Source organism: Diaphorina citri, unplaced genomic scaffold (genome assembly GCF_000475195.1).
Source record: "Diaphorina citri unplaced genomic scaffold, Diaci psyllid genome assembly version 1.1 scaffold78, whole genome shotgun sequence".
NCBI classification, from domain to species: Eukaryota; Metazoa; Arthropoda; class Insecta; order Hemiptera; family Psyllidae; genus Diaphorina; species Diaphorina citri.
This window is the reverse complement of record NW_007377515.1, coordinates 308,928-336,377: the sequence shown is the minus strand read 5'-3', so window position 1 is coordinate 336,377 and position 27,450 is coordinate 308,928. Positions and strand designations below refer to the sequence as shown.

The 27,450-nt window shown below is 39.1% G+C and overlaps 3 protein-coding genes across 4 annotated transcripts in view; 1 reads left to right on the top strand and 2 right to left on the bottom strand.

The window, feature by feature from the left end:
- Positions 1-88: 88 nt before the first annotated feature.
- On the bottom strand, positions 89-9,467 carry LOC103522016 (L-serine dehydratase/L-threonine deaminase-like). The gene is made up of 7 exons (XM_017449008.2): positions 9,453-9,467; positions 8,948-9,115; positions 8,110-8,210; positions 7,640-7,761; positions 4,838-4,866; positions 4,240-4,350; positions 89-382 (listed from the first exon to the last, which is right to left on the bottom strand). The coding sequence occupies exons 1-7, from the start codon at positions 9,465-9,467 to the stop codon at positions 89-91; spliced, it is 840 nt and encodes a 279-aa protein (XP_017304497.2).
- Positions 9,468-9,837: 370 nt separating this feature from the next.
- Positions 9,838-12,847, bottom strand: LOC108254048 (L-serine dehydratase/L-threonine deaminase-like). Its single transcript, XM_017449006.2, has 5 exons — positions 12,769-12,847; positions 11,682-11,784; positions 11,337-11,419; positions 10,364-10,484; positions 9,838-10,015 (listed from the first exon to the last, which is right to left on the bottom strand). The coding sequence occupies exons 1-5, from the start codon at positions 12,785-12,787 to the stop codon at positions 9,853-9,855; spliced, it is 489 nt and encodes a 162-aa protein (XP_017304495.2). The 5' UTR covers positions 12,788-12,847; the 3' UTR covers positions 9,838-9,852.
- A 4,485-nt stretch (positions 12,848-17,332) lies between these two features.
- The window catches only part of LOC103522002 (alpha-tocopherol transfer protein-like), a 50,365-nt gene continuing 40,247 nt past the window's right edge, over positions 17,333-27,450 (top strand). Inside the window, exon 1 of one of the 2 annotated variants that reach the window (XM_026832512.1) lies at positions 17,333-17,552. In XM_026832512.1, the coding sequence (XP_026688313.1) occupies positions 17,516-17,552 (37 nt within the window). In that variant the 5' untranslated portion in view covers positions 17,333-17,515. The remainder of the gene's footprint in view (positions 17,553-27,450) is intronic. The other variant, XM_008487113.3, reaches the window with a different exon arrangement.

Genomic DNA, 27,450 nt, shown 5'->3' with positions numbered 1-27,450 from the left:
ATAGTTTAACCTTAACCCATTGTACTTTAAGGCTGCTTGCCCCTACACCTAAGGCTCGGAGCGGGCTTCTTGTGAATCGGCCGACAACTTACTTGCACGAGGTAACATCTTTGCACACAATCTGGAGCCAGTGAACTTCCTTGATTTCCACATTCTCTATCAGACCCAGCGGTATGTTGAAGAACGTGATGCTCGCATTACTCCCGTTGTTATCCTGGTGACACAGGCGGTAATTGGACAGGCACAACTTGCCGTCCACCGTGCTACCCACGTAGTCGTAGTACTCGCCGTTCAGTTTAGGGATCGAGGGTTCGACGAGGGACTTGTGCTCGTAGACCGGCTCGCGCAGAGGGTACAGCTCGGACCGAAGGATGTTTTCCATCTGAAAACAAAAATAAAAGGGATTTCAAATAAAGATAAAACAATAACAGAACTGATATATTCACATTGGATTCGGAGGGTTGATTTTATTGAGTAACAGACGTGTTTCGCCCACTGGGCATCATCAGTGAGTAAAAAGGAATATTACAATTAAAGAAAAGGAATTTTATAAGGATATAAAAAGTAATTAATTGCGTGAAGCTTGTCACAAATGTTGAGGTCGAGTGGATCAGGTACATCTCATCATGTCTTCTGAAAAATAACTATTAATACCAATAAAAAACGGAATTTAGAAAATAAGTGCCTTTTTTTTACGGTCCAAGACAAAAATCAAGTAAACAACAAATTGTAAAGGGTATAAATCCCACACTTCAGGGTATAACACCTACACACTTCAATGATGTGGGTATCCTCCCACAGCACACGTAGGAACACACGGTGGTAGGTGACTGATTTCACATCAGGGTGGAAAAATCATCTCGGGTTCCTGCTTAGGCTAATAGGAGTTGCACAGATTGCACAGGCACAATATCAGCTGACAAACGGGGAGGCTCAGGAATAGAGGGAACACCTTGGAAGGATTTGGGTATTCAATATTTCTTCCGTGGGAAGAGAGTGAGGATACTCCTGAAGATAATGACTTGAGAAAACTTCACATGGATGGAAAAACGATGTGTCCCATTTTGATGAAATTTGATCAAAAAAAAAGTGAATAGGTACGTACAGAAAGAATGATTACTTATTAAATTTAGGAAACTATGGGACCTTCAAATGGCCCGGAAGACGCCCTTTCTCAGAGTGAATTTTATAGTATACTGAACATCTAGCATCTAGTAAGGAAGTACTCATACATTGAATCGATCATTTTCGGGGACAATCTCTCATCATTTGTTGCTTCTGTCAAATGAATGGAAAATTTCCAAGTGACCAGAACGATCAACCTGTCTACAACCAGGAAATAGGAGAGCCGCCATAGCTTTGAAAAAGAGAAAAAAATCTGGTGTGAACATCACACGACTTTCCTTATCCTATTGAATGGTGCTTATTTGGGTGTTCTGCTGTAACATTTACAATATCTCTAACCGTTTAGTTGATATAGCTGAAAACCGTTCTCGAGATATTTTTATGATTACTTATTAAATTTAGGACAAGATGGGACCTTCAAATGGCCCGGAAGACGCCCTTTCTCAGAGTGAATTCTATAGTATACTGAACATAAAGTAAGGAAGTACTCATACATTGAATCGATCATTTTCGGGGACAATCTTTTATCATTTGATGCTTCTATCAAATGAATGGAAAATTTCCAGGTGACCAGAACAATCAACCTGTCTACAACCAGGAAATAGGAGAGCCGCCATAGCTTTGAAAAAGAGAAAAAAAATCTGGTGTGGACATCACACGACTTTCCTTATCCTACTGAATGGTGCTTATTTGGGTGTTCTGTTGTAACATTTACAATATCTCTAACCGTTTAGTTGATATAGCTGAAAACCGTTCTCCAGATATTTTTTTAAGACAAACAGACAGACAGACAGACACACACACGCGGACCAATGGCCTAAACTTTGGATTTAGGCTCTAGGGACCTCAAAACGTGTTTTGGCACTAAAATCTGACCGTCGAAAATTTGACCCGATTACATTACTTTCCTTCCTATAGGATAAGGAAAGTGAAAATACGAGCTAGATAAGGAGTTATGAATGACGTGGGGTCAAAGTGTAGCTTGCAGGGCTACCTATCAAAACAAAAACAAGGAATCTCGTTCAAAAACAACATGGAAAAAGAATTCCAATTGCATAGAATACTTGTCACTTACTAGCCTAATCAGCTTGGAAGTGGGCCTGCTTTGTAAGCGCTAGGTCGCGGGTTCGATTCCCGCCCGGAGCGAACTTTAACATCTATAAAGCTTGTAAGCGGAATACTATTGAGCTATGAGAAAATTTCAATATGTAAAAAAAAAAAATAATAAATTTTCAGCCATACCTGTCAGGTCTACCTGAGAGTGTGTGCTCGTCAGGTATCAGGTAGACTTGACAGGCGGACTTGTTCAGGTGTAACTGTCAGGTCTACCTGAGGACTATGCAATAGTCCTAAACAAAAATGCTAACTCTTCCCTCCAAGCTAACTAGGCTGGAGAAGAAGCTTAAGGAACTTTTTTAGAATGCTAAAATTTTACGAAACGTGTGGGACCAACGGAATTTTTCTTTTTCTTCTACGACTTCTAGATCCCGAGATAAATCGATTAAAAAAATACCGGTAAATCGAGAACTTTGACGTCACGGCCTACACTCCCATACACGATGACGTCACATCAAATGTCCCAAGCAAAGCTCCCTCGCAGGTAATACATTAATGTGTTTGTGCGCATACGTTTCTGCGCATTTCTTTCTGCTCCTCCGCAAGCGTGCTTGCATACTGGCGCTACCTAGCGGACGAAAAAAAACAACTGCGTAAAGTCTGACGTCACACATCTTTGAACTTTTTCATTAGAACGGAAAATAAAAATTGAATTTTCAATCTTTTACAGTTATTTTTTCGGAGTTTTGACCTCGGATTTGAATTTTTCCCAACTTTTTACATAGGAATCGACCATTTATCTATAATTATTACCCATTTGCAACTGCTCCATTCCATTACCTATGTACCTACGGAATTACGGATGTGGCAATTTTTACTTTTTTATTTTTTTTTTTCTCGAACTTTCGCTTTGTCTAAAAATCAAACAAAACTCATATTGATTAGATATTCCAGTTAGGTATGAGGTTTATCCAACTAGGAACAGCATAGGAAAAAAGGGATTGAAATTTCGACAGATCCATCTGTCATTGAACAAACAATGATGTATAGCTTCTAATACCTTTAGCCTACCTAAGTACCTAATAGATATTCCTATGAGTAGGGGCAATACTAGGGGGGCGTTGCATACAAAAACTATGAACATATTAGTAAATCAGAGAATTAGTATATGTACTTAGATGTAAGCTTGATTTTTTTTTTTTTTTTTTTTTTTTTTTTTTTTTTAAGGGGAATTCCGAAAGGTCATTGATAGGAGAAATTGGCAACCATGTAAACACCTATGGACTTTTCTTTTTTTTTAAGAGGTTTGACAGAGGGAACTGTAACTGCTATGGTCTTATCGTCCCGAAATCGAAAAGAGAAGGAAGACAGGATAGGAGAAAGCCAGCCATTCCGAGAACGAATATTATCCCATCAGGATAAAATCCGCTCCGGGTGGGAATCGAACCCGCGGCCTAGCGCTTACAAGGCAGACGCGCTACCAACTAAGCCAACTAGGCTGGAAGCTTAATTTTTTTTTGCACCTGAAATTTTCCTTCAGTTTATTTCACCACAGTATTTGTGTTACATAGGTGCCTTACATGTTATCAAAGTACCTAACAACATAGTATGCACTAATCTGTGATAATAAAGCCATTCTGATTACCTAGATATCTTGAAATACTGATTGTGTAACAATTGGAAGTTGAATTGACCGATGTAAATCTTGGCAGTTTACATTGAGACAACTTTTATCAATAATTCTTCACAAACCAGTTTCAGGAAAATGGTTGACTAGCAAGATCCAAGAGGGTAAGCGCTATAGATCGCGGGTTAGGTTCGCGCAAGGGACAAACTTTGTCGTAAACAGATGAGGTTCGTTCTAGGAACCACTGGCTTTGCTTTATTCTGTCTTTCATCTCTTTTCGATTTTGAAGCGCCGACAAACCGCTCGCACATTTTTACACATTTTTTCTAAAAGGTATCCTCTAATAGAGCTAGTATATCTCCTAAAAAAGTAATGAGCCCTGTTATCTGCTCCGAAAAAGGTTATTTATCGTTTAAAAATTGAAATCTTACCATTTGACAGCGGTTCCCAATGCCTCTCATCTTGTACGATCCGGCGAGTTGTAAATTTTCCATTTTCATCAGAACGGGGCACCCCAGGAGATCGGTCATTTCTTGGCTCATCTGTAGGGGGGTCTCCCGATGTAAAGGTCGTATTATCTGCTGGCAAACCATGTCTTTTTCTTTGGTTTGCTTCAATGGGTTAATTTTGAAGGGGAAAACGACCGAGGGTGGAAACAACTAAGGTTCGTGGGGCGACCTTAGTTTGGCGAATGGAGAGAAATCGGGACTGGCAAACCATGTCTTTTTCTTTGGTTTGCTTCAATGGGTTAATTTTGAATGGGAAAACGACCGGGGGTGGAAACAACTAAGGTTCGGGGGGCGACCTTAGTTTAGCGAAGGGAGAGAAATCGGGATTTCGAGAGGAAAGAAGTGGAACCTTTCCTTGTACTGGCAAACCATGTCTTTTTCTTTGGTTTGCTTCAATGGGTTAATTTTGAATGGGAAAACGACCGGGGGTGGAAACAACTAAGGTTCGTGGGGCGACCTTAGTTTGGCGAAGGGAGAGAAATCGGGTTTTCGAGAGGAAAGAAGTGGAACTTTTCCTTGCGGTGTTGAAAGTTTGGTGAGTTTGAAGCCCTGTGGACAGAAAAAGGTGAAGGCGTTAATGATGAAATTAGGTACTTCGGTATACCTATACCTAATAGATCAGTTGCGCTTACTTGGGTGATGTATCAAAGTCATAGAGCAGGAAAAATGAGGACCAACGGAATTTTTCTTTTTCTTCTACGACTTCTAGATCCCGAGATAAATCGATTAAAAAAATACCGGTAAATCGTGAACTTTGACGTCACGGCATACACTCCCATACACGAAGACGTCACATCAAATGTCCCGAGCAAAGATCCCTAGCAGGCAACGCATAAATGTGTTTGTGCGCATACGTTTCTGCGCAGTTCTTTCTGCTCCTCCGCTAGCGCGCTTGCATAGTGGCGCTACCTAACGGACGAAAAAAACAACTCCGTAAAGTCTGACGTCACACATATTTGAGCCGTTTCTGCGCATTTCTTTCTGCTCCTCCGCAAGCGTGCTTGCATACTGGCGCTACCTAGCGGACGAAAAAAAACAACTGCGTAAAGTCTGACGTCACACATCTTTGAACTCTTTCATTAGAACGGAAAATGAAAATTGAATTTTCGATCTTTTACAGTTATTTTTTCGGAGTTTTGACCTCGGATTTGGATTTTTCCCAACTTTTTACATAGGAATCGACCATTTATCTATAATTATTACCCATTTGCAACTGCTCCATTCCATTACCTATGTACCTACGGAATTACGGATGTGACAATTTTTTTTTTTCTCGAACTTTCGTTTTGTCTAAAAATCAAACAAAACTCATATTGATTAGATATTCCAGTTAGGTATGAGGTTTATCCAACTAGGAACAGCATAGGAAAAAAGGGATTGAAATTTCGACAGATCCATCTGTCATTGAACAAACAATGATGTATAGCTTCTAATACCTTTAGCCTACCTAAACCTAAGTACGTAATAGATATTCCCATGAGTAGGGGCAATACTAGTGGTGCGTTGCATACAAAAACTATGTATTCGTAAATCAGAGAATTATATATGTAGATGTAAGCTTAATTTTTTTGCACCTGAAATTTTCCTTCAGTTTATTTCACCATAACTTCCGAACGGTCAGTCCGATTTTGATGAAATTTGGCAACCATGTTAAACACCTAAAGGACATTTTCTCTTTGGATTTTAAGATCGATCGACCTTTTGAGGACCTCGCAACGGCCATTTTTCCGAACGAGTTCTACAATTCACTGAAGTTTTACCTAGTGTGACGACAAATTTACAGTATAATTCAGAACGTGTCTAGGTGTTAGATTTGCAGTAGTGGCAGCTTGGAAAATTCTAATAGTGACAACTGACCCTAATTTTAATTATCATACGTCGCCTCTGTCGTCTGAACAATTGATTTGTGATTCCGTCAGTAAAGTGCCATACATATTTCCCGCTGTTAACGAATAACGAATTAAAAACGCTGGACTTGTGTTCTGATAATTTTTTTCCCCAACTTTCTACTACACAAAGCATAAGATATAGGAACCTATACCATGTAATGAATCATACTAATAATAATTAGAAAGTACTTAGAATTAGTTAATTAGAAAGTATTGTAATCGGTTAATTTTTTCTATTTATAGATAGATATTTGGATATTAGGCTGGCATTCTGGTTGATCATAAAGTTCCAGTGGATAGAACCAATATAAATTTAGAAAAAAAACTCAATAAAAAATAAGAAATATACCTCCCTTTTGCCATAGAAAGTGAAATAAAAATATCTCATCTGGACAACAATACTGAATACTATACTGAATATTCAGTGAATAGTGTTAATAACTCAATACCTACAGAAGATACCTTGACACCTATATAGCTACCTACCTATTTTACTTAGGTCCCGTTTTTGCTGATAAAATCAACATCACCAGAATGCAAGGACAACCATCCAGTTCGACTTCCTGCCGACGTAAGCATTTTTACCAGTATTGCAATGTTGCATGACTAACTTGGCTTTTATTTACGGTGATGGTGGTTATATACCTATGTATGTAGAACTACATAATATACAGTGCCTGTCCTACAAAATAGCATACAATTTATTCTGTACCAAATACATTTAGGTACCTAAGTTACTTGCCTTCAACAATCATTTGATCGGACCGTTACTGGACCGTGACCGGACCTTGACTGGCACTATAGTGTGAATCAGGCTTAACACGACGTAGTTTAGCCAACACCTGAGAGCAGCCTAAGACGCGTTTCGTTCTTATTGGAACTCACCAGTTAGACATAGCTCTCAGGTGCTGGCCAAGAATTTGGAAGTGCTATTTACACTTCAGAGATGGAAATTGTGGAGAAACGAGAACCTGGTTTCCATGTAAGATTTTATTTAGTGTCGAGTACCTATTGTAGTGAGTGCCACAGTAGTGTACATTACCTATGACCTTTTAGAACTCTAGTGCGTATACACACCTATAGTACCTATTAATACAAACATCTCTACATAAGTACCTAGGTACCTAGTAATCTACGAAGGTTTATTTGTAACTCAGGTGTATAAACACAAACAAGCCTAACTTCCTATTAATCATTCTGAGATATGCATTTATCATTCCGTATAGCCTTCTATAGATCAGGGCCGTCTACAGGGGGTGCTCAATGGGGCCCTAATAAACGAGACTTTATCGAAACTGCTGACAAAAAGGGACTACTCAGTCTCACGTTGGAAGTCGAAATAAAAGTATTATCCTGAACGGATAAGGTTCGTTTTCGGAACGGCTGGCTTTCTCATATCCTTCTCTCTTCGCTTTCGGGACGAAGTTTATTACCGTATTCCTTGAGTCCCATCAGAATTCCTGTGAGGAGACCTCCGCCACCTACAGCAGTGATGATGCAACTCGGTTTGGGGCTGGAGTACACCAACTCCTGAACCAAAGACGTATGGCCTTCCCTGTAACATGGATTATTTCAAGGTTTTCCAGGTTAAAAAATATCCCAGGCTAAAAATAAATAATATTTTTTATTCTAGTTTTCCTTACTTTTTTCCACACCTTTATTTCTTTTTGTCCTCTCTGTCTGTCTCTCTCTCCCCCCCTCTCTCTCTCCCCTCCCTCTCTCTCTCTCTCTCTCTCTCAAAGGTTTTATACAAAACACTTCCTTAGATTCTTAGATCTTTTTAAGCTTATCCCTTTGAAACTGTATATGTATAGTAAACTGTAGTTTATATCGAGGTTTAGGCGTTCGCCGTAACGAACGTCTAACCCTAGATGGTCACCAAAAGGTTAGATAGTTTTCTCACCAAATATCCGGATGATCGTAAGCATGGATGAAAGAGACGCGGGGTTCATCGACCTCTCGTAATGCCGCCTGGGCCGCCTCATTGAAGTTATTGCCGACAATCTGAAATGAGATTAGACTTACTTTATCATGGACACTCGTTACTTGAAGTTGAAAGCCCAGAAGAGGTTAGGTAGTAGAACAGCCGCGGAAGACACTAAAATACGTAATATTTAATCTGAAAGGGGTAACGTGAACACCTTTACAACATAGGTACTCGTTCATATATGTATAAAAGTCTAGCTAGGGGTAGACTATAGCGTCCGTAAGACACTAAAATATCCTAGTGCATAGATTTGATCACGTGTAAACCACGCAGATTTCTTATTATTAAAGAAATACGAGTAGGGTGTCGATTATTACAACAGGTGTCGGCCATTGGGGGTTTTACCCTAGGTACGTAATATTTAATCTGAAAGGGGTAACGTGAACATCTTTACAACATAAGTACTCGTTCATATATCTATAAAAGTCTAGCTAGGGGTAGACTAGCGTCCGTACATTGAGTAGACTAGCGTCTGGCTGTGGGACTATATAAACAGGGAGGAGAACAGCTAACCCTAACCAGCCTACCTAGCTAATAGTTTTAAAAGATTCCCTCAGTTCTTACATATTAAGCACAAGTCCTCACTATGGTTTACTGCGGTTCAGGACGAGCCAAATAAATATAGCTAGAGACCATCACCTCGGTGTATGGCTGGTATGAAAAGATATCGATTCTGTATTCTGCCATCACCATTCGGCTAAAGCTAATAAAGCCATTAAAAAAAAAACTACCTACCTATCTCCATTAAATTTACCTTGACAATAGCGCCATCTTGCTGCAGTTTCTTGACGACCATGGGAGAGGCGGTGACGGGCACATACACTGTGGCCGGCACGTTGAGAATTCTGGCGGCCCTAGCCAGGGCGACGCCGGCATTGCCACCAGAAGCGCCGACAAACCGCTCGCATCCTCTCAGCAGAGCCTGGAAATAGACACGAGTGGTAAAATATTAAGCTGTGCCCAAACATATTCGACCGGCTGTCGATCGACAAGGAAAATCTATGTTGTCAAAGCAGTGTGGACGGTTCAGTCGACATCGATCGAGGGGCGGCCGTCTATGTTTGGACAGACACGTTAGAATTGGATTTAGCTAGCCTAGGTAGTTAGCTTGGAGCGTAGCAAGCCTTGTAAGCGCTATAGATCGCGGGTTAGGTTCGCGCAAGGGACAAACTTTGTCGTAAACAGATGAGGTTCGTTCTAGGAACCACTGGCTTTACTTTATTCTATCTTTCATCTCTTTTCGATTTTGAAGCGCCGACAAAACGCTCGCACATTTTTACAATTTTTTTTTCTAATAGGTAGTATATCTCCTAAAAAAGTAATGAGCCCTGTTATCTGCTCCGAAAAAGGTTATTTATCGTTTAAAAATTGAAATCTATATTTTATGCTTAGCACATTGCATACGTAAAAATATACCAGGCGTTCATAAAAAATATATTCTTGCTCTAAAAGTGCATCGACCGAAGTCGATCAATGTTTATTATTTATTCGCTGTCGATCGATCGTAGCGTAGAAGCTGATTTAAGATCTGAGTTTCCACCCTAGTTAGCTTGGAGGATGGTGCGTCTGCCTTGTAAGCGCTAAGTTGCGGGTTCGATTCCCGCCCAGCCAAATTTTATCCTGAACGGATAAGGTTCGTTTTCGGAACGGCTGGCTTTCTCATATCCTTCTCTCTTCGCTTTCGGGACGAAGTTTATTACCGTATTCCTTGAGTCCCATCAGAATTCCTGTGAGGAGACCTCCGCCACCTACAGCAGTGATGATGCAACTCGGTTTGGGGCTGGAGTACACCAACTCCTGAACCAAAGACGTATGGCCTTCCCTGTAACATGGATTATTTCAAGGTTTTCCAGGTTAAAAAATATCCCAGGCTAAAAATAAATAATATTTTTTATTCTAGTTTTCCTTACTTTTTTCCACACCTTTATTTCTTTTTGTCCTCTCTGTCTGTCTCTCTCTCCCCCCCTCTCTCTCTCCCCTCCCTCTCTCTCTCTCTCTCTCTCTCAAAGGTTTTATACAAAACACTTCCTTAGATTCTTAGATCTTTTTAAGCTTATCCCTTTGAAACTGTATATGTATAGTAAACTGTAGTTTATATCGAGGTTTAGGCGTTCGCCGTAACGAACGTCTAACCCTAGATGGTCACCAAAAGGTTAGATAGTTTTCTCACCAAATATCCGGATGATCGTAAGCATGGATGAAAGAGACGCGGGGTTCATCGACCTCTCGTAATGCCGCCTGGGCCGCCTCATTGAAGTTATTGCCGACAATCTGAAATGAGATTAGACTTACTTTATCATGGACACTCGTTACTTGAAGTTGAAAGCCCAGAAGAGGTTAGGTAGTAGAACAGCCGCGGAAGACACTAAAATACGTAATATTTAATCTGAAAGGGGTAACGTGAACACCTTTACAACATAGGTACTCGTTCTAATAATAATAAACGAGTTAAAACTAAAACTTCTGGTTCTTGGAACAATTGCTTCATTTGTTCAATTATTTGAGGTTGAACATTAATATCTCCGTCTCCAATATGTATTCAGTTTGAACCAGATACAGGTACTACTTAGTCAGAAGTATCAGAGTGCTGTAGGTACACACTATAGTTCATCCAGATCAATGTGACAGCAATGAGTCATCAACCCAAAATGAAGGAACCAATCAGATTGCAGGAAATCCTTACATTGTTGCAATTCAGGTAAAGGTCTATTTTTGATAAACTCTCTCTTCTAAAATGCAGAGGTAGCTCTAAGTTCAGAGGTTGGATTCCAGAACAGGTAAGGTGGATATTGTCTTACCTGACTTTGTTTCACTGTCGGAGGAAGCACTGTGCAATATAGCTTCCCCTTTTAGAGATTCTCTATTATTGCACAGGTGACATGTTTGGCAACAATGCCTATTTTTTTCCTGCCACATTGATCTGGACACACTATACACATCCATAGTATTACAGTCATATCTATTCACACACATCTAGGATGATCCATGCTCGTACTCATTGACACAGTGAGATGAGACTTCATTGAACCATTAGACAGGATGTCTCATCAACAATTTAATAAGAATAATAATCAAAGAGTAACATCCCTTATAAAAGTCCTTATAATGTTGCAATTTTTGCAAGCTTGCAAGTTTTGTTGTACAATGGAGAAAGATAATTTTGAAATCGTCCTTGAGCCGCATCAGCTCGTCGCAAACACTGGCTGCCCCCAGAGTGACAGCAATGCTAGGAGAAAAAATAAATAATTACTAAAATAAATAAATAATTAGGTACTAGGCCCGTTCCCATTTGTCGTGAGTTTCACACGATTGCCTTTTGTCTTTGTGGAATAGCTTCTTCTTTTACTGCCCAATTTTATTTCGGGGTCGGCGCGGCGTTACCTACCCCTCCATACCATCCTATGTGTATGTAACGCTTTCATAAGTTGTGTCCACACATGGTCGATCGACGGCGTCGACTATGTGTGGACACAGCTGTAGAACACTACCTGGAAATCTGATTGAGGACGATTTTCTTGTTGGCATGCATGGATAAGTTGAAGCAGTGAGCTCCCTCGGTCTCCATGGCAACGATGGGAACATCGGTCCAGCCTGCAAAGAAAAGATTTCCAAGTTCCGGGAATTAGAAATGGGTACAGCCGTACAGCTAACCAGTTCGGGTTATTACCTTGATAAAAGAAGAGGTTTCATAGAGGAAACTGTAACCGCAAAGGTACTATCGTCCCGAAAGAGAAGAGAGAAGGAGGACAGGTCAGGAGAAAGCCAACCCTTCAGAGAATGAGCCTTATCTGTTCAGGATAAAATCCCTACCGGGTGGGAATCGAACCCGCGGACCCAGCGCTTACAAGTGAGACGTTCCACACTCCAAGCTAACTATGGTGTAGGCTGGCACACTGACACCTACATAGTTATGTAGGTACTAAGTAATTTGAAAGTACATATATTTTATGCTTAGCACATTGCATACGTAAAAATATACCAGGCGTTCATAAAAAATATATTCTTGCTCTAAAAGTGCATCGACCGAAGATCGTCCCGAAAGAGAAGAGAGAAGGAGGACAGGTTAGGAGAAAGCCAACTCTTCAGAGAATGAGCCTTATCTGTTCAGGATAAAATCCCTACCGGGTGGGAATCGAGCCCGCGGACCCAGCGCTTACAAGTGAGGCGTTCCACCCTCCAAGCCAACTATGCTGTAGGCTGGCACACTGACACCTACATAGTTATGTAGGTACTAAGTAATTTGAAAATACATGTATTTTATGCTTAGCACATTGCATACGTAAAAATATACCAGGCGTTCATAAAAAATATATTCTTGCTCTAAAAGTGCATCGACCGAAGTCGATCGATGTTTATTATTTATTCGCTGTCGATCGATCGTAGCGTAGAAGCTGATTTAAGATCTGAGTTTCCACCCTAGTTAGCTTGGAGGATGGTGCGTCTGCCTTGTAAGCGCTAAGTTGCGGGTTCGATTTCCGCCCAGCCAAATTTTATCCTAAACGGATAAGGTTCGTTTTCGGAACGGCTGGCTTTCTCATATCCTTCTCTCTTCGCTTTCGGGACGATGTTTATTACCGTATTCCTTGAGTCCCATCAGAATTCCTGTGAGGAGACCTCCGCCACCTACAGCAGTGATGATGCAACTCGGTTTGGGTTATCGTCCCGAAATCGAAGAGAGAAGGAAGACAGGATAGGAGAAAGCCAGCCGTTCCGAGAACGAACATTATCCCTTCAGGATAAAATCTGCCGCGAGCGGGAATCGAACTCGCGCCCTAGCACTTACAAGGCATATGCGCTACCAAACAAGCTATAACTATAGGCTGGCCTACCTTATTCCAAAGGAAGCCATCTAACTAATCTAGCTAAAGGAAATTGAATGCTAATATCGTTGGTATAGTTGACTATTATACCTATTTTGGACACCTCTAACCTATGTGACCCGATATTACTTATTCGACCTAGTACCTACTTTTACACCTATCTATTTACCTTATACCTACTTGTCATATGTGTAGGTATTAAATGCTTTAGCAATAAAAGTTGGTTAATGTAGGTAATATAACATTTCAGATCTGGGAAAAATCAAAGATGGATTGGCGCACCTATAATAGGTAGATACTTTATAAATACAATACATTCATAAAGTCCCCCCCCACCTTAATTTTTGAACCGATGAATTTAGAATCCTGAAATTTTGTATACAAGCCTATATTTACCTCTAGTTTCTTATAGGCTATGTAAAAATTCAGGGACTTTTTCAGGATGGGCCCCAGGGGGGACAACTTTAAAATCTTAAATGAGAACCCCCTGTTTGTAATAAATCACATGGTTTTGGTTAAGATGGGTGCTGTGGTTGGCCGTGTTTTTTGGCGTTTTTCAGCTATACTGACTAGACGGTTAGAGATATTGTAAAAGTTACTGTAGAACAAAAAATTGGCATCATTCAATAGGATAAGGGAAGTCGTGTGATGTTCACACCAGATTTTTTTCATACCTACATACCTAAACTATTTACTTACACACTCCTTTAATTTATATGATGCCTAACATACACTTTACTTCCTACCGTCACACGCATTATGTTTGATTGATATCTAATTGATGTCAATAAATCAAACAAATTGTCAATTAATCAAGCACAATGTCAGTTTAATCAAGCACATTGTGAATTAAGCAACCAAACACTAAAAGTAGAATATCTTGATAGTATTTGTAAGGAAACGGGAAAATCTATAGGTACACAATTAAGAAAATTCTTTTCACAAATATGTACATGATTAATTAATAATTTTGTATTTATCTTAAGCCTATTACACACTCCAGGGAGTCTACGGTATTATACATCGAACGATTTGATCTAATGATAAATCGTTTCTGTGGACTTGTCTACATAACATATGTACCTACGCGCAATTGTGTAAATTTTGTGTGTGTGTAAAATTTTATACTGCGTTTATGAGAAAAATATAACTATATAACTATCTGCCAGCTCAGTTAGCTTGGTTGGTAGCGCGTCTGCCATATAAACACTAGTCCGCAGGTTCGACTCCTGCCCGTCCTGATGGGATAATGTTGGTTCTCGGAACGGCTGGCTTTCTCCTATCCTGTCTTCCTTCTCTCTTCGATTTCGGGACGCACAATGAAGAAAATTATTTTCACAAATATGTACATGATTAATTAATAATTTTGTATTTATCTTAAGCCTATTACACTCTCTAGGGAGTCTACGGTATTATAGGTACATCGAACGATTTGATCTAATGATAAATCTTTTCTGTGGACTTGTCTATACATAACATACCTACGCGTAATATATTGTGTAAATTTTGTGTGTGTGTAAAATTTTATACTGCGTTTACCTATGAGAAAAATATAATTATCCGCCAGCTCAGTTAGCTTGGTTGGTAGCGCGTCTGCCATATAAACGCTAGTCCGCAGGTTCGATTCCTGCCCGTCCTGATGGGATAATGTTGGTTCTCGGAACGGCTGGCTTTCTCCTATCCTGTCTTCCTTCTCTCTTCGATTTCGGGACGATAAGAGCTTGGCAGGTACAGTTCCCTCCGTCAAACCTCTTGAAAAAAAATCAGACAAAAACTGGAGGTTTCGCCTACAGTGTTTACTCATACAATGGTTTTCATATAAGTACAGTGTGTGTACCTTATATTAACCTTGTTTCTCTGGGAAGACCAAGGATTCGAACCCAGACCCTTCTGCAAGGGTTTTCATATAAGTACAGTGTGTGTACCTTATATTAACCTTGTTTCTCTGGGAAGACCAAGGATTCGAACCCAGACCCTTCTGCAAGGTCATTGTGGTCACAAAATCTCAATTTTGTTCACAAAAAAAAACATCAAAAAATCTTAATGTGGATTTTTAATAGCCATTAAAATAGTCCTCCGTTAGGCCATCAAAACAAACAAAATTAAATTTAGGATTTCAGGCTCTTCGCTCACGAGTCTTAAATGCAAAGTTTGATCGAAGGGAACTGTAACTCTTAAGGTGTTATCGTACCAAAAGAGAAGAGAGAAGGAAGACAGGATAGGAGAAAGCCAGCCGTTCCGAGAACGAACCTTATCTGTTTAGAATACAGGGGTCGAGTGGATTGGAAATTTGAACACATCATTATGCCTTCAGGCACACCCCATTTGCCAAGGGTACCTATAGGTTACCTTGCCCTTGGGATCAATTTAATTTGAAGAAACCATTCTGTAAACAAAATATCTCGAGAACGGAAAGAGCTAGAGATTTGAAATTTGGTATGCAGTTGTCAAATGTGACAAGGATGCGAGACGAAACTTTTGGTTAAGGTCGGTGCAACGCTTGGCGGTATTTTGCCGCTTTTTGGCGTAATTTATTATTATCTCGGGAACGGTATGAGCTAGAGACTTGAAATTTGGTATGTAGTCCACAAAAGTGACAAGGATGTAACTCTAAAATTTTGGTTACCATAGGTGCTGCGGTTGGCGGTATTTTGGCCGCTTTTTGGCGGTTTTCAGCTATACTGACTAAACGGTTAGAGATATTGTAAAAGTAACAATAGAAAAACACCCAAATAAGCATAATTTAAAAGGATAAGGAACGTCGTGTGATGATGTTCACATCAGATTTTTGAACGAAGTAATCTTCAAATTTTTTTTAGTCCTTTTTAAAGGCATGGTATGAGTTTTAACTCCACAGTTTTGAATTTTTAGACTATAACTCCGATTGTTTGTCATTTTTATAGTTCATCCAGATCAATGTGACAGCAATGAGTCATCAACCCAAAATGAAGGAACCAATCAGATTGCAGGAAATCCTTACATTGTTGCAATTCAGGTAAAGGTCTATTTTTGATAAACTCTCTCTTCTAAAATGCAGAGGTAGCTCTAAGTTCAGAGGTTGGATTCCAGAACAGGTAAGGTGGATATCGCCTTACCTGACTTTGTTTCACTGTCGGAGGAAGCACTGTGCAATATAGCTTCCCCTTTTAGTGATTCTCTACCATTGCACATGTGACATGTTTGGCAACAATGCCTATTTTTTTTGCTGCCACATTGATCTGGACACACTATAAATGTGTGCAGTAAATACTAAATACCTACTTCAGATAGGTAAGTACCTATAGGCACTAATGAGCGATATAAAAAGACAAATTATTCAGCCTTGAGGCCGAAAATTCTAAATTTAAGATTAAAAATAAAAATGTTGAAGGAGTTAAAGTTTTAAACATTAGGTAATGTTTAATGTTTTAATCAATGTTTTAAACATTAACTCTTTCAACTTTAAAACTGTTTTGAACATTAATACCTACTTCTAAAAACATGAAAAGTACCTACAGAGATAGGTATCTAGGTTTTTACCTGAATTATTTCGCCTTACTAGATGAGGAGATGAGCAGGGAAAATCTACGTGGGAAGGTACAAAATTTTTGACCATGGCATGTGGTGTATGAAATGGGTTTTCTATTTGTTCTCGACTTTCCGCACCACATGCCATGGTCAAAAATGTTGTACCTTCCCACGTAGATTTTCCCTGCTCATCTCCTCATCTATACCTTTAAAGCCTGATTCACACTATAGTGCCAGTCAAGGTCCAGTCACGGTCCGGTAACGGTCCGATCAAAAGATTGAGTATTCACACTAGCCTTCAGGATGAAATCTGCCGCGAGCGGGAATCGAACTCGCGCCCTAGCACTTACAAGGCATATGCGCTACCAAACAAGCTATAACTAACAGCTTGGAAAATTCTAGTGACAACTGACCCTAATTCTAATTATCGTATGTCGCCTCTGTCGTCTGAACAATAGATTTGTGATTCCGTCAGTAAAGTGCCATACATATATCCCGCTGTTAACGAATTAAAAACGCTGGACTTGTGTTCTGATAATTTTTTCCCCCAATTTTCTACTACACTACACAAAGCATAAGAAATAGGAACCTATACCATGTAATCAATCATACTAATAATAATTAGAAAGTACTTAGAATTAGTTAATTAGAAAGTATTGTAATCGGTTATTTTTTTCTATTTATATTTGGATATTAGGCTGGCATTCTTGTTGATCATAAAGTTCCAGTGGATAGAACCAATATAAATTTAGAAAAAAACTCAATAAAAAATAAGAAAAAACCTCCCTTTTGCCATAAAAAGTGAAATAAAAATATCTCATCTGGACAACACGATTATTTTACGGTCAATAGGTAGTGAATACTGAATACCATACTGAATATTCAGTGAATAGTGTTAATAACTCAATACCTACAGAACATACCTTGACACCTATATAGCTACCTACCTATTTTGCTTAGGTCCCGTTTTTGCTGATAAAAGCAACATCACCAGAATGGAAGGACAAGCATCCAGTTCGACTTCCTGCCGACGTAAGCGTTTTTACCAGTCTTACAATGTTGCATGACTAACTTGGCTTTTATTTACGGTGTTGGTGGTTATATACCTATGTATATGTAGAACTAAATAATATACAGTGCCTGTCCTAACAAAATAGCATACAATTTATTCTGTACCAAATACATTTAGGTACCTAAGTGGGTTTCAAAATTTATTTAGTAAAACTAAGAACATTGGGTCCTTTTTTTCGAGAAGTTTGACAGAGGGAACTGTAACAGCTAATCAAGGTCTTAGGTCTTATTATCGTCCCGAAATCGAAGAGAGAAGGAAGACAGGATAGGAGAAAGCCAGCCGTTCCGAGAACGAACATTATGCCTTCACACGAGCGTTATCCTAATGAAGACATTACATAAGGCCTTATATATTGTATTATTCAAATCAGTGGCGTATCCAACATTTAAGCTAAACCGCGGTGGGTCGCTGACGACCCCGTCGGAATAAATCGGTTAACCGCTATCCTTCCTCTCTACTGTTTTTCTGACGGACAGACCTAGATCTCTCCGACATCGACAGTGCGGGCGGCTAAGATGTATTGTCTAAAGCTGTGTCCACACATAGTCGACGCCGTCGATCGATGTCGACTGAAACCGTACACAATGAGCAAAAAAATAGTGATGGGTGCCACAAGTTTAGGGTGAAAGAACTCTATTATTGGGTTACTTTCCTGATTTAGGCTGTTGAAATGCTATATTATAGTGTCGAGATTCCCGGTATAGATTTGAATATTAGAGTGTCGGAACCCAGTCACCCGATTGGGCAGCCGGCACCCTATTTTTTTTTTTTTTTTTTTTTTTTTTTTTTTTTGTCTGGCCTACCACCTACCTTATTCCAAAGGAAGCCATAAAAAGTCTAACTAATCTAACTAAAGGAAATTGAATGCTAATATCGTTGGTAGTTGACTATACACCTATTTTGGACACCTCTAACCTATGTGACCCGACATTACTTATTCGACCTAGTACCTACTTTTACACCTATCTATTTACCTTATACCTACTTATCATATATGTAGGTATTAAATGCTTTAGCAATAAAAGTTGGTTAATGTAGGTAATATAACATTTCAGATCTGGGAAAAATCAAAGATGGATTGGCGCACCTATAGGTACTTTATAAATACAGTGCATTCATAAAGTCCCCCCCCCCACCTTAATTTTTGAACCGATGAATTTAGAATCCTGAAATTTTGTATACAAGCCTATATTTACCTCTAGTTTCTTATAGGCTATGTAAAAATTCAGGGACTTTTTCAGGGTGCGCCCCAGGGGGGGCAACTTTAAAATCTTAAATGAGAACCCCCTGTTTGTGATAAATCATATGGTTTTGGTTAAGATAGGTGCTGCGGTTGGCCGTGTTTCGACCGTTTTTTGGCGGTTTTCAGCTATACTGACTAGACGGTTAGAGATAAATTGTAAAAGTTACTATAGAACAAAAAATTGGCATCATTCAATAGGATAAGGGAAGTCGTGTGATGATGTTCACACCAGATTTTTTCATACCTACATATCTACCTAAACTATTTACTTACACACTCCTTTAATTTATATGATGCCTAACATACACTTTACTTCCTACCGTCACACGCATTATGTTTGATCGATCAACAGCTGGTCGACTAGATTCGTAGAAGCTTACCCCATCCTTTAGGGCTGCCTAGGCACTACACCTAAGCCTCAGATTGGGCTTTTTGTGTATGGCTTGTCGACTATGTGTGGACTGTGGACACAACTTTAAGATCACAAGCAGATCGTCATACTGTACCGGGTTTCTAGCTTCCCTTGGTGAAATCCCATCCTTGGCACAAGCTCTGTTTATACGGATGGGTATACCATTTATATATAAAAAAAATGTATGTTCTGAGAGTTACGTTGAAAAAATAATAAAAGGAAACTCAATAAATAAATATCACGACACGCCACTGCATTCAACTGATGAAGACTTATTCAATTTTGTGACAAAGCCATTATTTACACAGGCAGCAGGTAGGTATTTATTTCATCTTAATTTCCTACATCAAATCTAAAATCTAATGACACAAACATTATATTATTTTGAAAGTTGAAACACAGTAGGAGCTTAGGCAGATTAGAGCTAATGTTAATCTCTATTCTGCTTAATTATTCAATCAAGAGTGGTGAACCTTCAAACCTTGACAAATTTTTAACGACTTTAAACTAAGTAGGTACTTATTTACCCATAAAGAAACTATGTTACCTGCCTATAAAAAAAATAATAATCTAAGTATGTACTTATAACTAAAATTTTATAAATAACTAACTACCGAAGTATAAATAAATTAATAATAATAAATGAGAAAGATATCCTGAGAGATCCTTGATAAACTTGTGTAAAATCTATAATATAAGTATAAATAATTATGTAAAATCCATGATAAATTCTATTAGAATGGAAAATCTTCTATGAGCAAAATTGGCCCTCCGCAGGGTGGAGTGAAGGAAAAATGGCCAGCCTAGTTAGCTCGGTTGGTAGCGCGTCTGCCTTGTAAGCGCTAGGCCGCAGGTTCAATTCCCGCCAGGGAGATGTTATCCTAAACGGATAATGTTCGTTTTCGGAAAGGCTGGCTCTCTCCTACGCTGTTTTTCTTCTCTCTTCGATTGTGAGACGATAAGACCTTAGCAGTTACAGTTCCCTCTATGAAACCTCTAAAAAGGCATGTTGAAAGATAAACTTCACTTCGTTCGATCAACAGAGTGATCAACATGAATGCAAACAGACTCCAAGTCTAGAAGGGCAACTTTTACAAGGTTCATTTCCTATGGCATTTCCCGCCATACATTCAAAGCTTCCATGAATGATCGAATTCTACAAATAAGTAATGAGGAAAATAATAATATGATAATGAAAATCTTATACCTTGACCGACATTAATCGACCTTTGCCGACATACCTACTGACCCTGATGCATTCTGACATTTACTGCATTTACATACGTGCAGTATAAAACTAGATTAAATTAGACTTGATTAGAACAGAAGAGATAATAATTGCATATACTTTAAGAGAAGGAGGAAAATGACAAGGAAAAAATAGACTGGATTATAGAGAAAATGAGGAGGACGAGAAGAAGAAGAAGAAGAAGAAGAAGAAGAAGAAGAAGAAGAAGAAGAAGAAGAAGAAGAAGAAGGAAAAGGAAGGGGAGGAGGATGAAGAAAAAGAAGAAGAAAAAAATTCTCTCAACCGAAAATCCTATTCAAGTTTCCATGACTCGGATGGTTGGCCAGAAATAGACCTTGTTTTTCCTGTTGGGATACGCGGTTGAAAAGTTCTGGGCAGTTTCTAACCAAAAAGTCTCCTGAAGACTTTTTTTGACATTATTTTTTAATAATGGCATAAAGCGCTCTTTTGCGGTAGAAGAGTGCCTAATCCATGGGGCTTGGTTTGAAGTAGCCCAAAGAATTACCAGGTGAGCCTTTTGACCGCTACGCCACCAAAACTGGTTGCACATATCAATTTCCACTTCAGATCCTGAGGTGTGAATCGTCTAAAGGCCTGTCCCCACTTGTCGTTCGGAAAAAATCGTGAAAAAATCGTGCGTAGTGGGATCATTTAAATTACATTTCCTACAGAACATTCGGGATAAAAATCGGATGAAAATCAAGACAAGTGAGAACGGACCTTTTAAAGCTCCCCTAATTTTACAAACACCCGATACCTGGCGTTACCTGTATAGGTCACAGCTCAAAGGAGATGGCACTTGGCGTGCATAGGTCACGGACAATGAACGAGAAACTTTCCCCGTCTATTGTAACACGATTAACACGGAATATGCAATAGTTCATTCTTCTAAATAATCTAAAGTATAAACTATAAACACTAATAATTCTTCTGTGCCCACCTTTTTGCAAAAAAAAAAAAAAAAAAAAAAAAAAAAAAAAAAAAAAAAAAAGTCAAAACTAAAATACTGATACTGATAAATATTTATGTAATAGATACGTACCTAGTAGGTACCTACTACTAAGTGGTTCAGTTTAATTGTTGAACTCACTTAAAAAAGGGACTTATACACCGGCCCCCATAGCCCATAGCCCACTAGGCCAGATCGAGCCCAAAATCTAAATATTTCTAATCAGCATAAATAATCAGTAAATTTAAACATTCATTCAACAAGGAGGGTGAACAAAAAATCCATCAAATTTTCCGTCGACTCGACTGTGGGAATCGAACTTGGACCCTCTAAAATGCAAGCCTAAATGGTCTCATAATGCCACAATATAACCTTCCCCCTGTTCGATAAAAAGAGTCACTTAGCAAATTTTATTCCTCCTTGATTTACGGTCATTATCGATGTATAAACATTTAATAGATTTCCAAGGTACATAAATGGCATAAATACATCTGGTATTTTCATTGATACCCTACCATTAACATAAACATATCATGCACTTGAAGACAACCTTCCTCACTTACTGGACATTTCTCCAGGACATACATAAAAGCAAGGAGAAGTTCAGTCATAAATCATAATAAAAGTCCAAGATATAACTAGAGCTAGAGAGAAATAATAAAATTAATTGACGGACTGCGGACTGCCCGAGTTTGGATTGCCAAAACAATACAGCATACTTCTCAGACAACATTGTTACAGTTAAACTGTAAAGTAAACCGTAAAACTGTCTGAGTTAGAAGATCCCCCACATGAGTTAAGCCTAAAATGGGCGACAAGCTACCCACCCGACATTACCTAACCTAACCCAGCCTGAGTGGGGCCGGCAAAAGCCAACAGCATGGAAACACTCATCCGAGTACCAACCACGAATGTTTTAACTTCACTGATCCATCTGATCCGTTTACAACCGGTCCATTTAACTTGCTGACCGCTACGGCAAAAGCTAACAGCATGGAATTGCCTAGCCTCACTCATCCGAGTACCAACCACGAATGTTTTAACTTCACTGATCCATCTGATCCGTTTACAACCGGTCCATTTAACTTGCTGACCGCTGGTCCGCTACACTGGTTCAAGTAATTTTGACCACTGACAAAACAGGATTTGACCAGCTTACGAGCTTTTCTTTCCTGTTTTTTTTTCTTTCTTTTTTTTTCTACGAATGATCCGACTTCTACGTCTTACTTCATAAGATGATGGATGATGCAACTTTCAGTCAATATTATACGGACGCATTTTAAAGTTTTTACAAATGATGTACGTCTATTACACTTTTTTATAGGACTCAAAGTTGGCACGTACCACGTACCTTACTGTTTGGTATTGGACGTTTCGGGTCTGAATTCCAGACCCGTCTTCAGCAAATTGTCAATGTGTTATATCGGTTTTCCGGCCTCACTAAGGCTGGAGGAGGTTATGCGGGGAGGTGGGTAGCTTGTCACCGAATGGATGGTAAAAACCTGTCACTAAAGGCCTTAGTAGTTACACGGTCATACAACCTTTATTGGAAGAAAGATTGTATGCTGTGGACATAATAGAATAGGAACCATTGTACAACCTGTTGTATATCTCCCGCGTGGTCAGACTGTCATCATGAGTAATAAATCAGTCATCTGTTAACCAACTCAACAACTCATTATTTTAACAGTGTCAGAATCAAAGTTCAAAGTCTTCATAAAGCCCGGTACAAACGATACAAGTATCCTAACGTGGTCTTTCCACAGATGGTTTTGTAACCTGGTTTTTCAACAGACCGTTGCCTGTGTACGCGATATTTGCGTAAATTTGAGGTTTAAATGAGTATAATTTACGCAAATATCGCGTACACACTAGAAACGCAACGATCTATCGAAACACCAGTTTGGAAGACCAAGTTGGGAGACTTGTAACGTATATACTGGGCTTAAAAGTTTAGTCAACCTGTCAGTATTCAGTAAACACTCATCTTTTATTCGTTTTGTCGAAACACTTTTGTACACCATTGTAAATGGTTATTCCTTTTGTCGAAACACTATGTATACTCCATGGTAAATGGGAGACTATTAACCATTTGTCTGTTATCCTTGACTTGTTAAACAAATACTTCGGTGAGGTCTTAGGACAAGGCAGAACCCAAATCTCGGATTGCGTTGTTTCAAGTCTCCCATTGAGATGAATTTGCATTCGCGTTGCGCAATATTGATTCTAAATGTTAGCAAATCGGGTATTTATTTATTATTTATTTTTTCACTTTGAAGAGGATTGATAGAAGGAACTGTTAACAACGGAGGTCTTTTTACCGCCCTGAAATCGAAGAAAGGAGTACCTACACGGACAGGATAGGAGAAAGCCAGCCGCTTCGAGAACGAACCTTTATTTGGGATGAAGTTCGCCCCGGGTGGAAATCTAACCCGCGACCTATCGTCGTCGTCACAACTTCTCCGCCTGTCTGTAGTTCTGACACCTTCCTTAGGACAAATCGTAAATCTCGCTCCCCTACAATAATATCGTATACTCGTATGTCTTCCTTCCACTAACAATTTATAGGAAGGTCCCGAAGAATTGTAGTCAATGCTAATTCGTCTACCGGACCATCTTACGCGCGTCACTAGCACTCAAGTGACTAATAAATTCACGACTAATTCACCGTTAATTGATTCAACAAAAATCAATCAGATACCTACCTTGCTTTTTTTAATCAATATTAGCGTACGTAAACAAAAAACTAACTAGGAATTAATACACATGTTTTAATGTCTCTGATGGTTCTGGTTCTATGTCTAGTCTAGATTGAAGAATTCGTTTAGGGAGGCCCAAGTGCACAGTCTTTGGTAGCCTTTTTCTTTGTTCATTCTCGGACGTTTTTCATGCATTTGCCCTTGCGCAGAAGCTCAAAGTGCCCTTCAACTGTAGACCTGGGGGCTCGGTGGACTGAGACACCCACATGCTTTCAGACACACTATCAAGGATCTAGGGTTACTTTGCCCTTGGGATCAATTTCATTTGAAATAGTATTCTGATTTCTGATCAATATTGATAAGCTTTAAGTAGTTCAATGATTATATGCATATGTGGTTGGTAATAGGGAAAATAGGATAACAGGCAAAAAGCAAGTACCAAGAACGAATAGTCCGGTTCTCTAAGTAGCCTCGGAAAGAAAATGATTGCAAATTTATTTGAAATACCCGACTGCATACCTTAAAATCAACTTGGATTCTTGTCCACTATCAGGACCTACCCTTCTAATTAAGTCTGTTGCCTAGACCTAGTCCTCAGTCGATCTGAGCGCTCCCCTACAATAATATCGTATACTCGTATGTCTTGTCTTCCTTCCACTAACAATTTATAGGATCGTCCCGAAGTCAATGCTATGCTAATTCGTCTACCGGACCATCTTACGCTCGTGACTGATGGCACTCAAGTGACTAATAAATTCACGACTAATTCACCGTTAATTGATTCAACAAAAATCAATCAGATACCTACCTTGCTTTTTTTAATCAATATTAGCGTACCGTCAACAAAAAACTAACTAGGAATTAATACACATGTTTTGATGTCTCTGATGGTTCTGGTTCTCTGTCTAGATTGAAGAATTCTTTTAGGGAGGCCCAAGTGCACAGTCTTCGGTAGCCTTTTTTTTTTGTCCGTTCTAGGACGTTTTTAATGTATTTGCGCTTGCGCAGAACCTCCAAAGTGCCCTTCAACTGTAGACCTGGGGGCTCGGTGGACTGAGACACCCACATGCTTTCAGACACACTCTATTTGTCAAGGATCTAGGGATTCTAGGGTTACCTTGCCCTTGGGATCAATTTAATTTGAAACAGTATTCCGATTTCTGATCAATATTGATAAGCTTTAAGTAGTTCAATGATTATATGCATATGTCGTTGGCTGGATTGGTAATAGGGAAAATAGGATAACAGGCAAAAAGCAAGTACCAAGAACGAATACTCCGGTTCTCTAGGTAGCCTCGGAAAGAAAATGATTGCAAATTTATTTGAAATACCCGACTGCATATCTTAAAATCAACTTGATATATTCACAAGATTGAGGACCATTGTCCTCTTCCCTACTGAACAGAAGGTCGTGGATTTGATCGCAGGTAAGGTATGGAAGAGTACAATACTGTTGATATGCAAATAACTAACCGCCTAATCCACCTAAAGAAAAGACCCGAAGTCCCCGTAATTAATGTCCCCATTTTTCACAATTCACTACATATCACTTGTCACTTAGCTACAAAATGAAATAGGTACAAGTTCGCAGCCCATAGCTCATGTCAGAATGAGTGCCAATAGGTAAAATCAGTGATATGCAAATAGGGGACTAAAGGGACTTTTCAGCCCTATGCGAGCAGTATAAATGGAATATACTCTGTTTGTACTGCAAGAATGAGTCTGAAAAGTCTTTTTACCCCCTCACGTGACGTGATAGTATAGTGTAGCTGTTTTGGAATTTGGACTACATCTTTTTGACTCCTCATGACCACAAGTGACGTTCTACCTATACAATTCTGATGATACCTCTGATGTGTAGCATATTCACATCGTTCCGAGTTCAACTTCCAGTATTGCTATTATTGGTCTTCTTGTATATCCAAACTCCGGTTCTCTAGGTAGCCTCGGAAAGAAAATGATTGCAAATTTATTTGAAATACCCGACTGCATATCTTAAAATCAACTTGGATTCTTGTCCACTATCAGGACCTACCCTTCTAATTAAGTCTGTTGCCTAGACCTAGTCCTCAGTCGATCTGAGGACCCCGCGAACCGGGAAAACAGGTCTGGGCAACTTATTCTAGCGGAGTAGATCAAGGGCAATCCGGTTAAACTTGCTCCCTCGAGTAATATCAGGTGCCCGTGAACTTTGTTTTTTGTACAATGTAACCAGATTATATATGTTTTTATAGTATTATTTTACGTTTTATGTGTATTTTTTCTGTAACGCTGGAGATGCCTTCACCGGCGAAACTAGTCCATAAAATGAAAATGAAATAAAACCCAGAATATTTTACAAATAGTGAAGAAGTATGTATATGGTCGCGCTGCGCGCTCCCTATTAGCTGTAGCTGCATAGTTATCAAACTAAAAACATAAACGAAGCTCAAGTTGTTGGTCGAGAGCGTCAGAGCGGAACATTTCTCTCCCGCAGTCTCTGCACTCTGTGTATTTCTTATGGAGATTTTAGCGATCAAAAATTGATCATATCTCAGGATTCTCTCCCGCAGTCTCTGCACTCTGTGTATTTCTTATGGAGATTTTAGCGATCAAAAATTGATCATATCTCAGGATCAGTTTAGATTCGCAAAATCCTTTCTTCTTGCACACCTAGACCATAAAAGGAATATTCCTACCAAATTTCAGCTTTCTAGGTGTTGTGGTTCAGGAGATAGAGATAGAGCGATCAGTGTGTGAAATGTGAATGAGTGAATGGATCTTGATTTTATAATATAAGAAGATTAGATAAATTTTACTGAAATTCAGATAAGTTGGGGACAATTTGCCTATGCTTACCCTTTATTTAAGGACTTAAAATTACCTGGAACTTATAAGAGGAGTTCGGGAGGAATTCGCACATTGGAAGAGTCTGCTATAAGCCTTTTGAATATCGTAGCCTAACTTCTGAACACACTGTGAGTATCTTGACCATCATTATTCTGTAAATCCATCATGAAGTCAATTGACTTCTTTTTTTAGTCTTTTTATTTGCTCGATCTTTTTATGTCTTTGCTTGATCTTATCTTGATTATTCTTATCAGTATCATATCGTCATTCATCAACCATATCATCATCCTTTTCAGCATACTTAATACATTTGTTTCTTTTTTTTATGGTTTTTATTTTAATATTTCTCTTTTTATTATTTTTCCGGTTCTTCTTCTTGTTCTTTACTCTATTTCTTGTTCTTTTTTTTTTTTTTAGTCTTTTTCTTCTTTTTAGTCGCACCCCCCCCCCCCCCCCCCCCCCCCCCTACCCAACTCA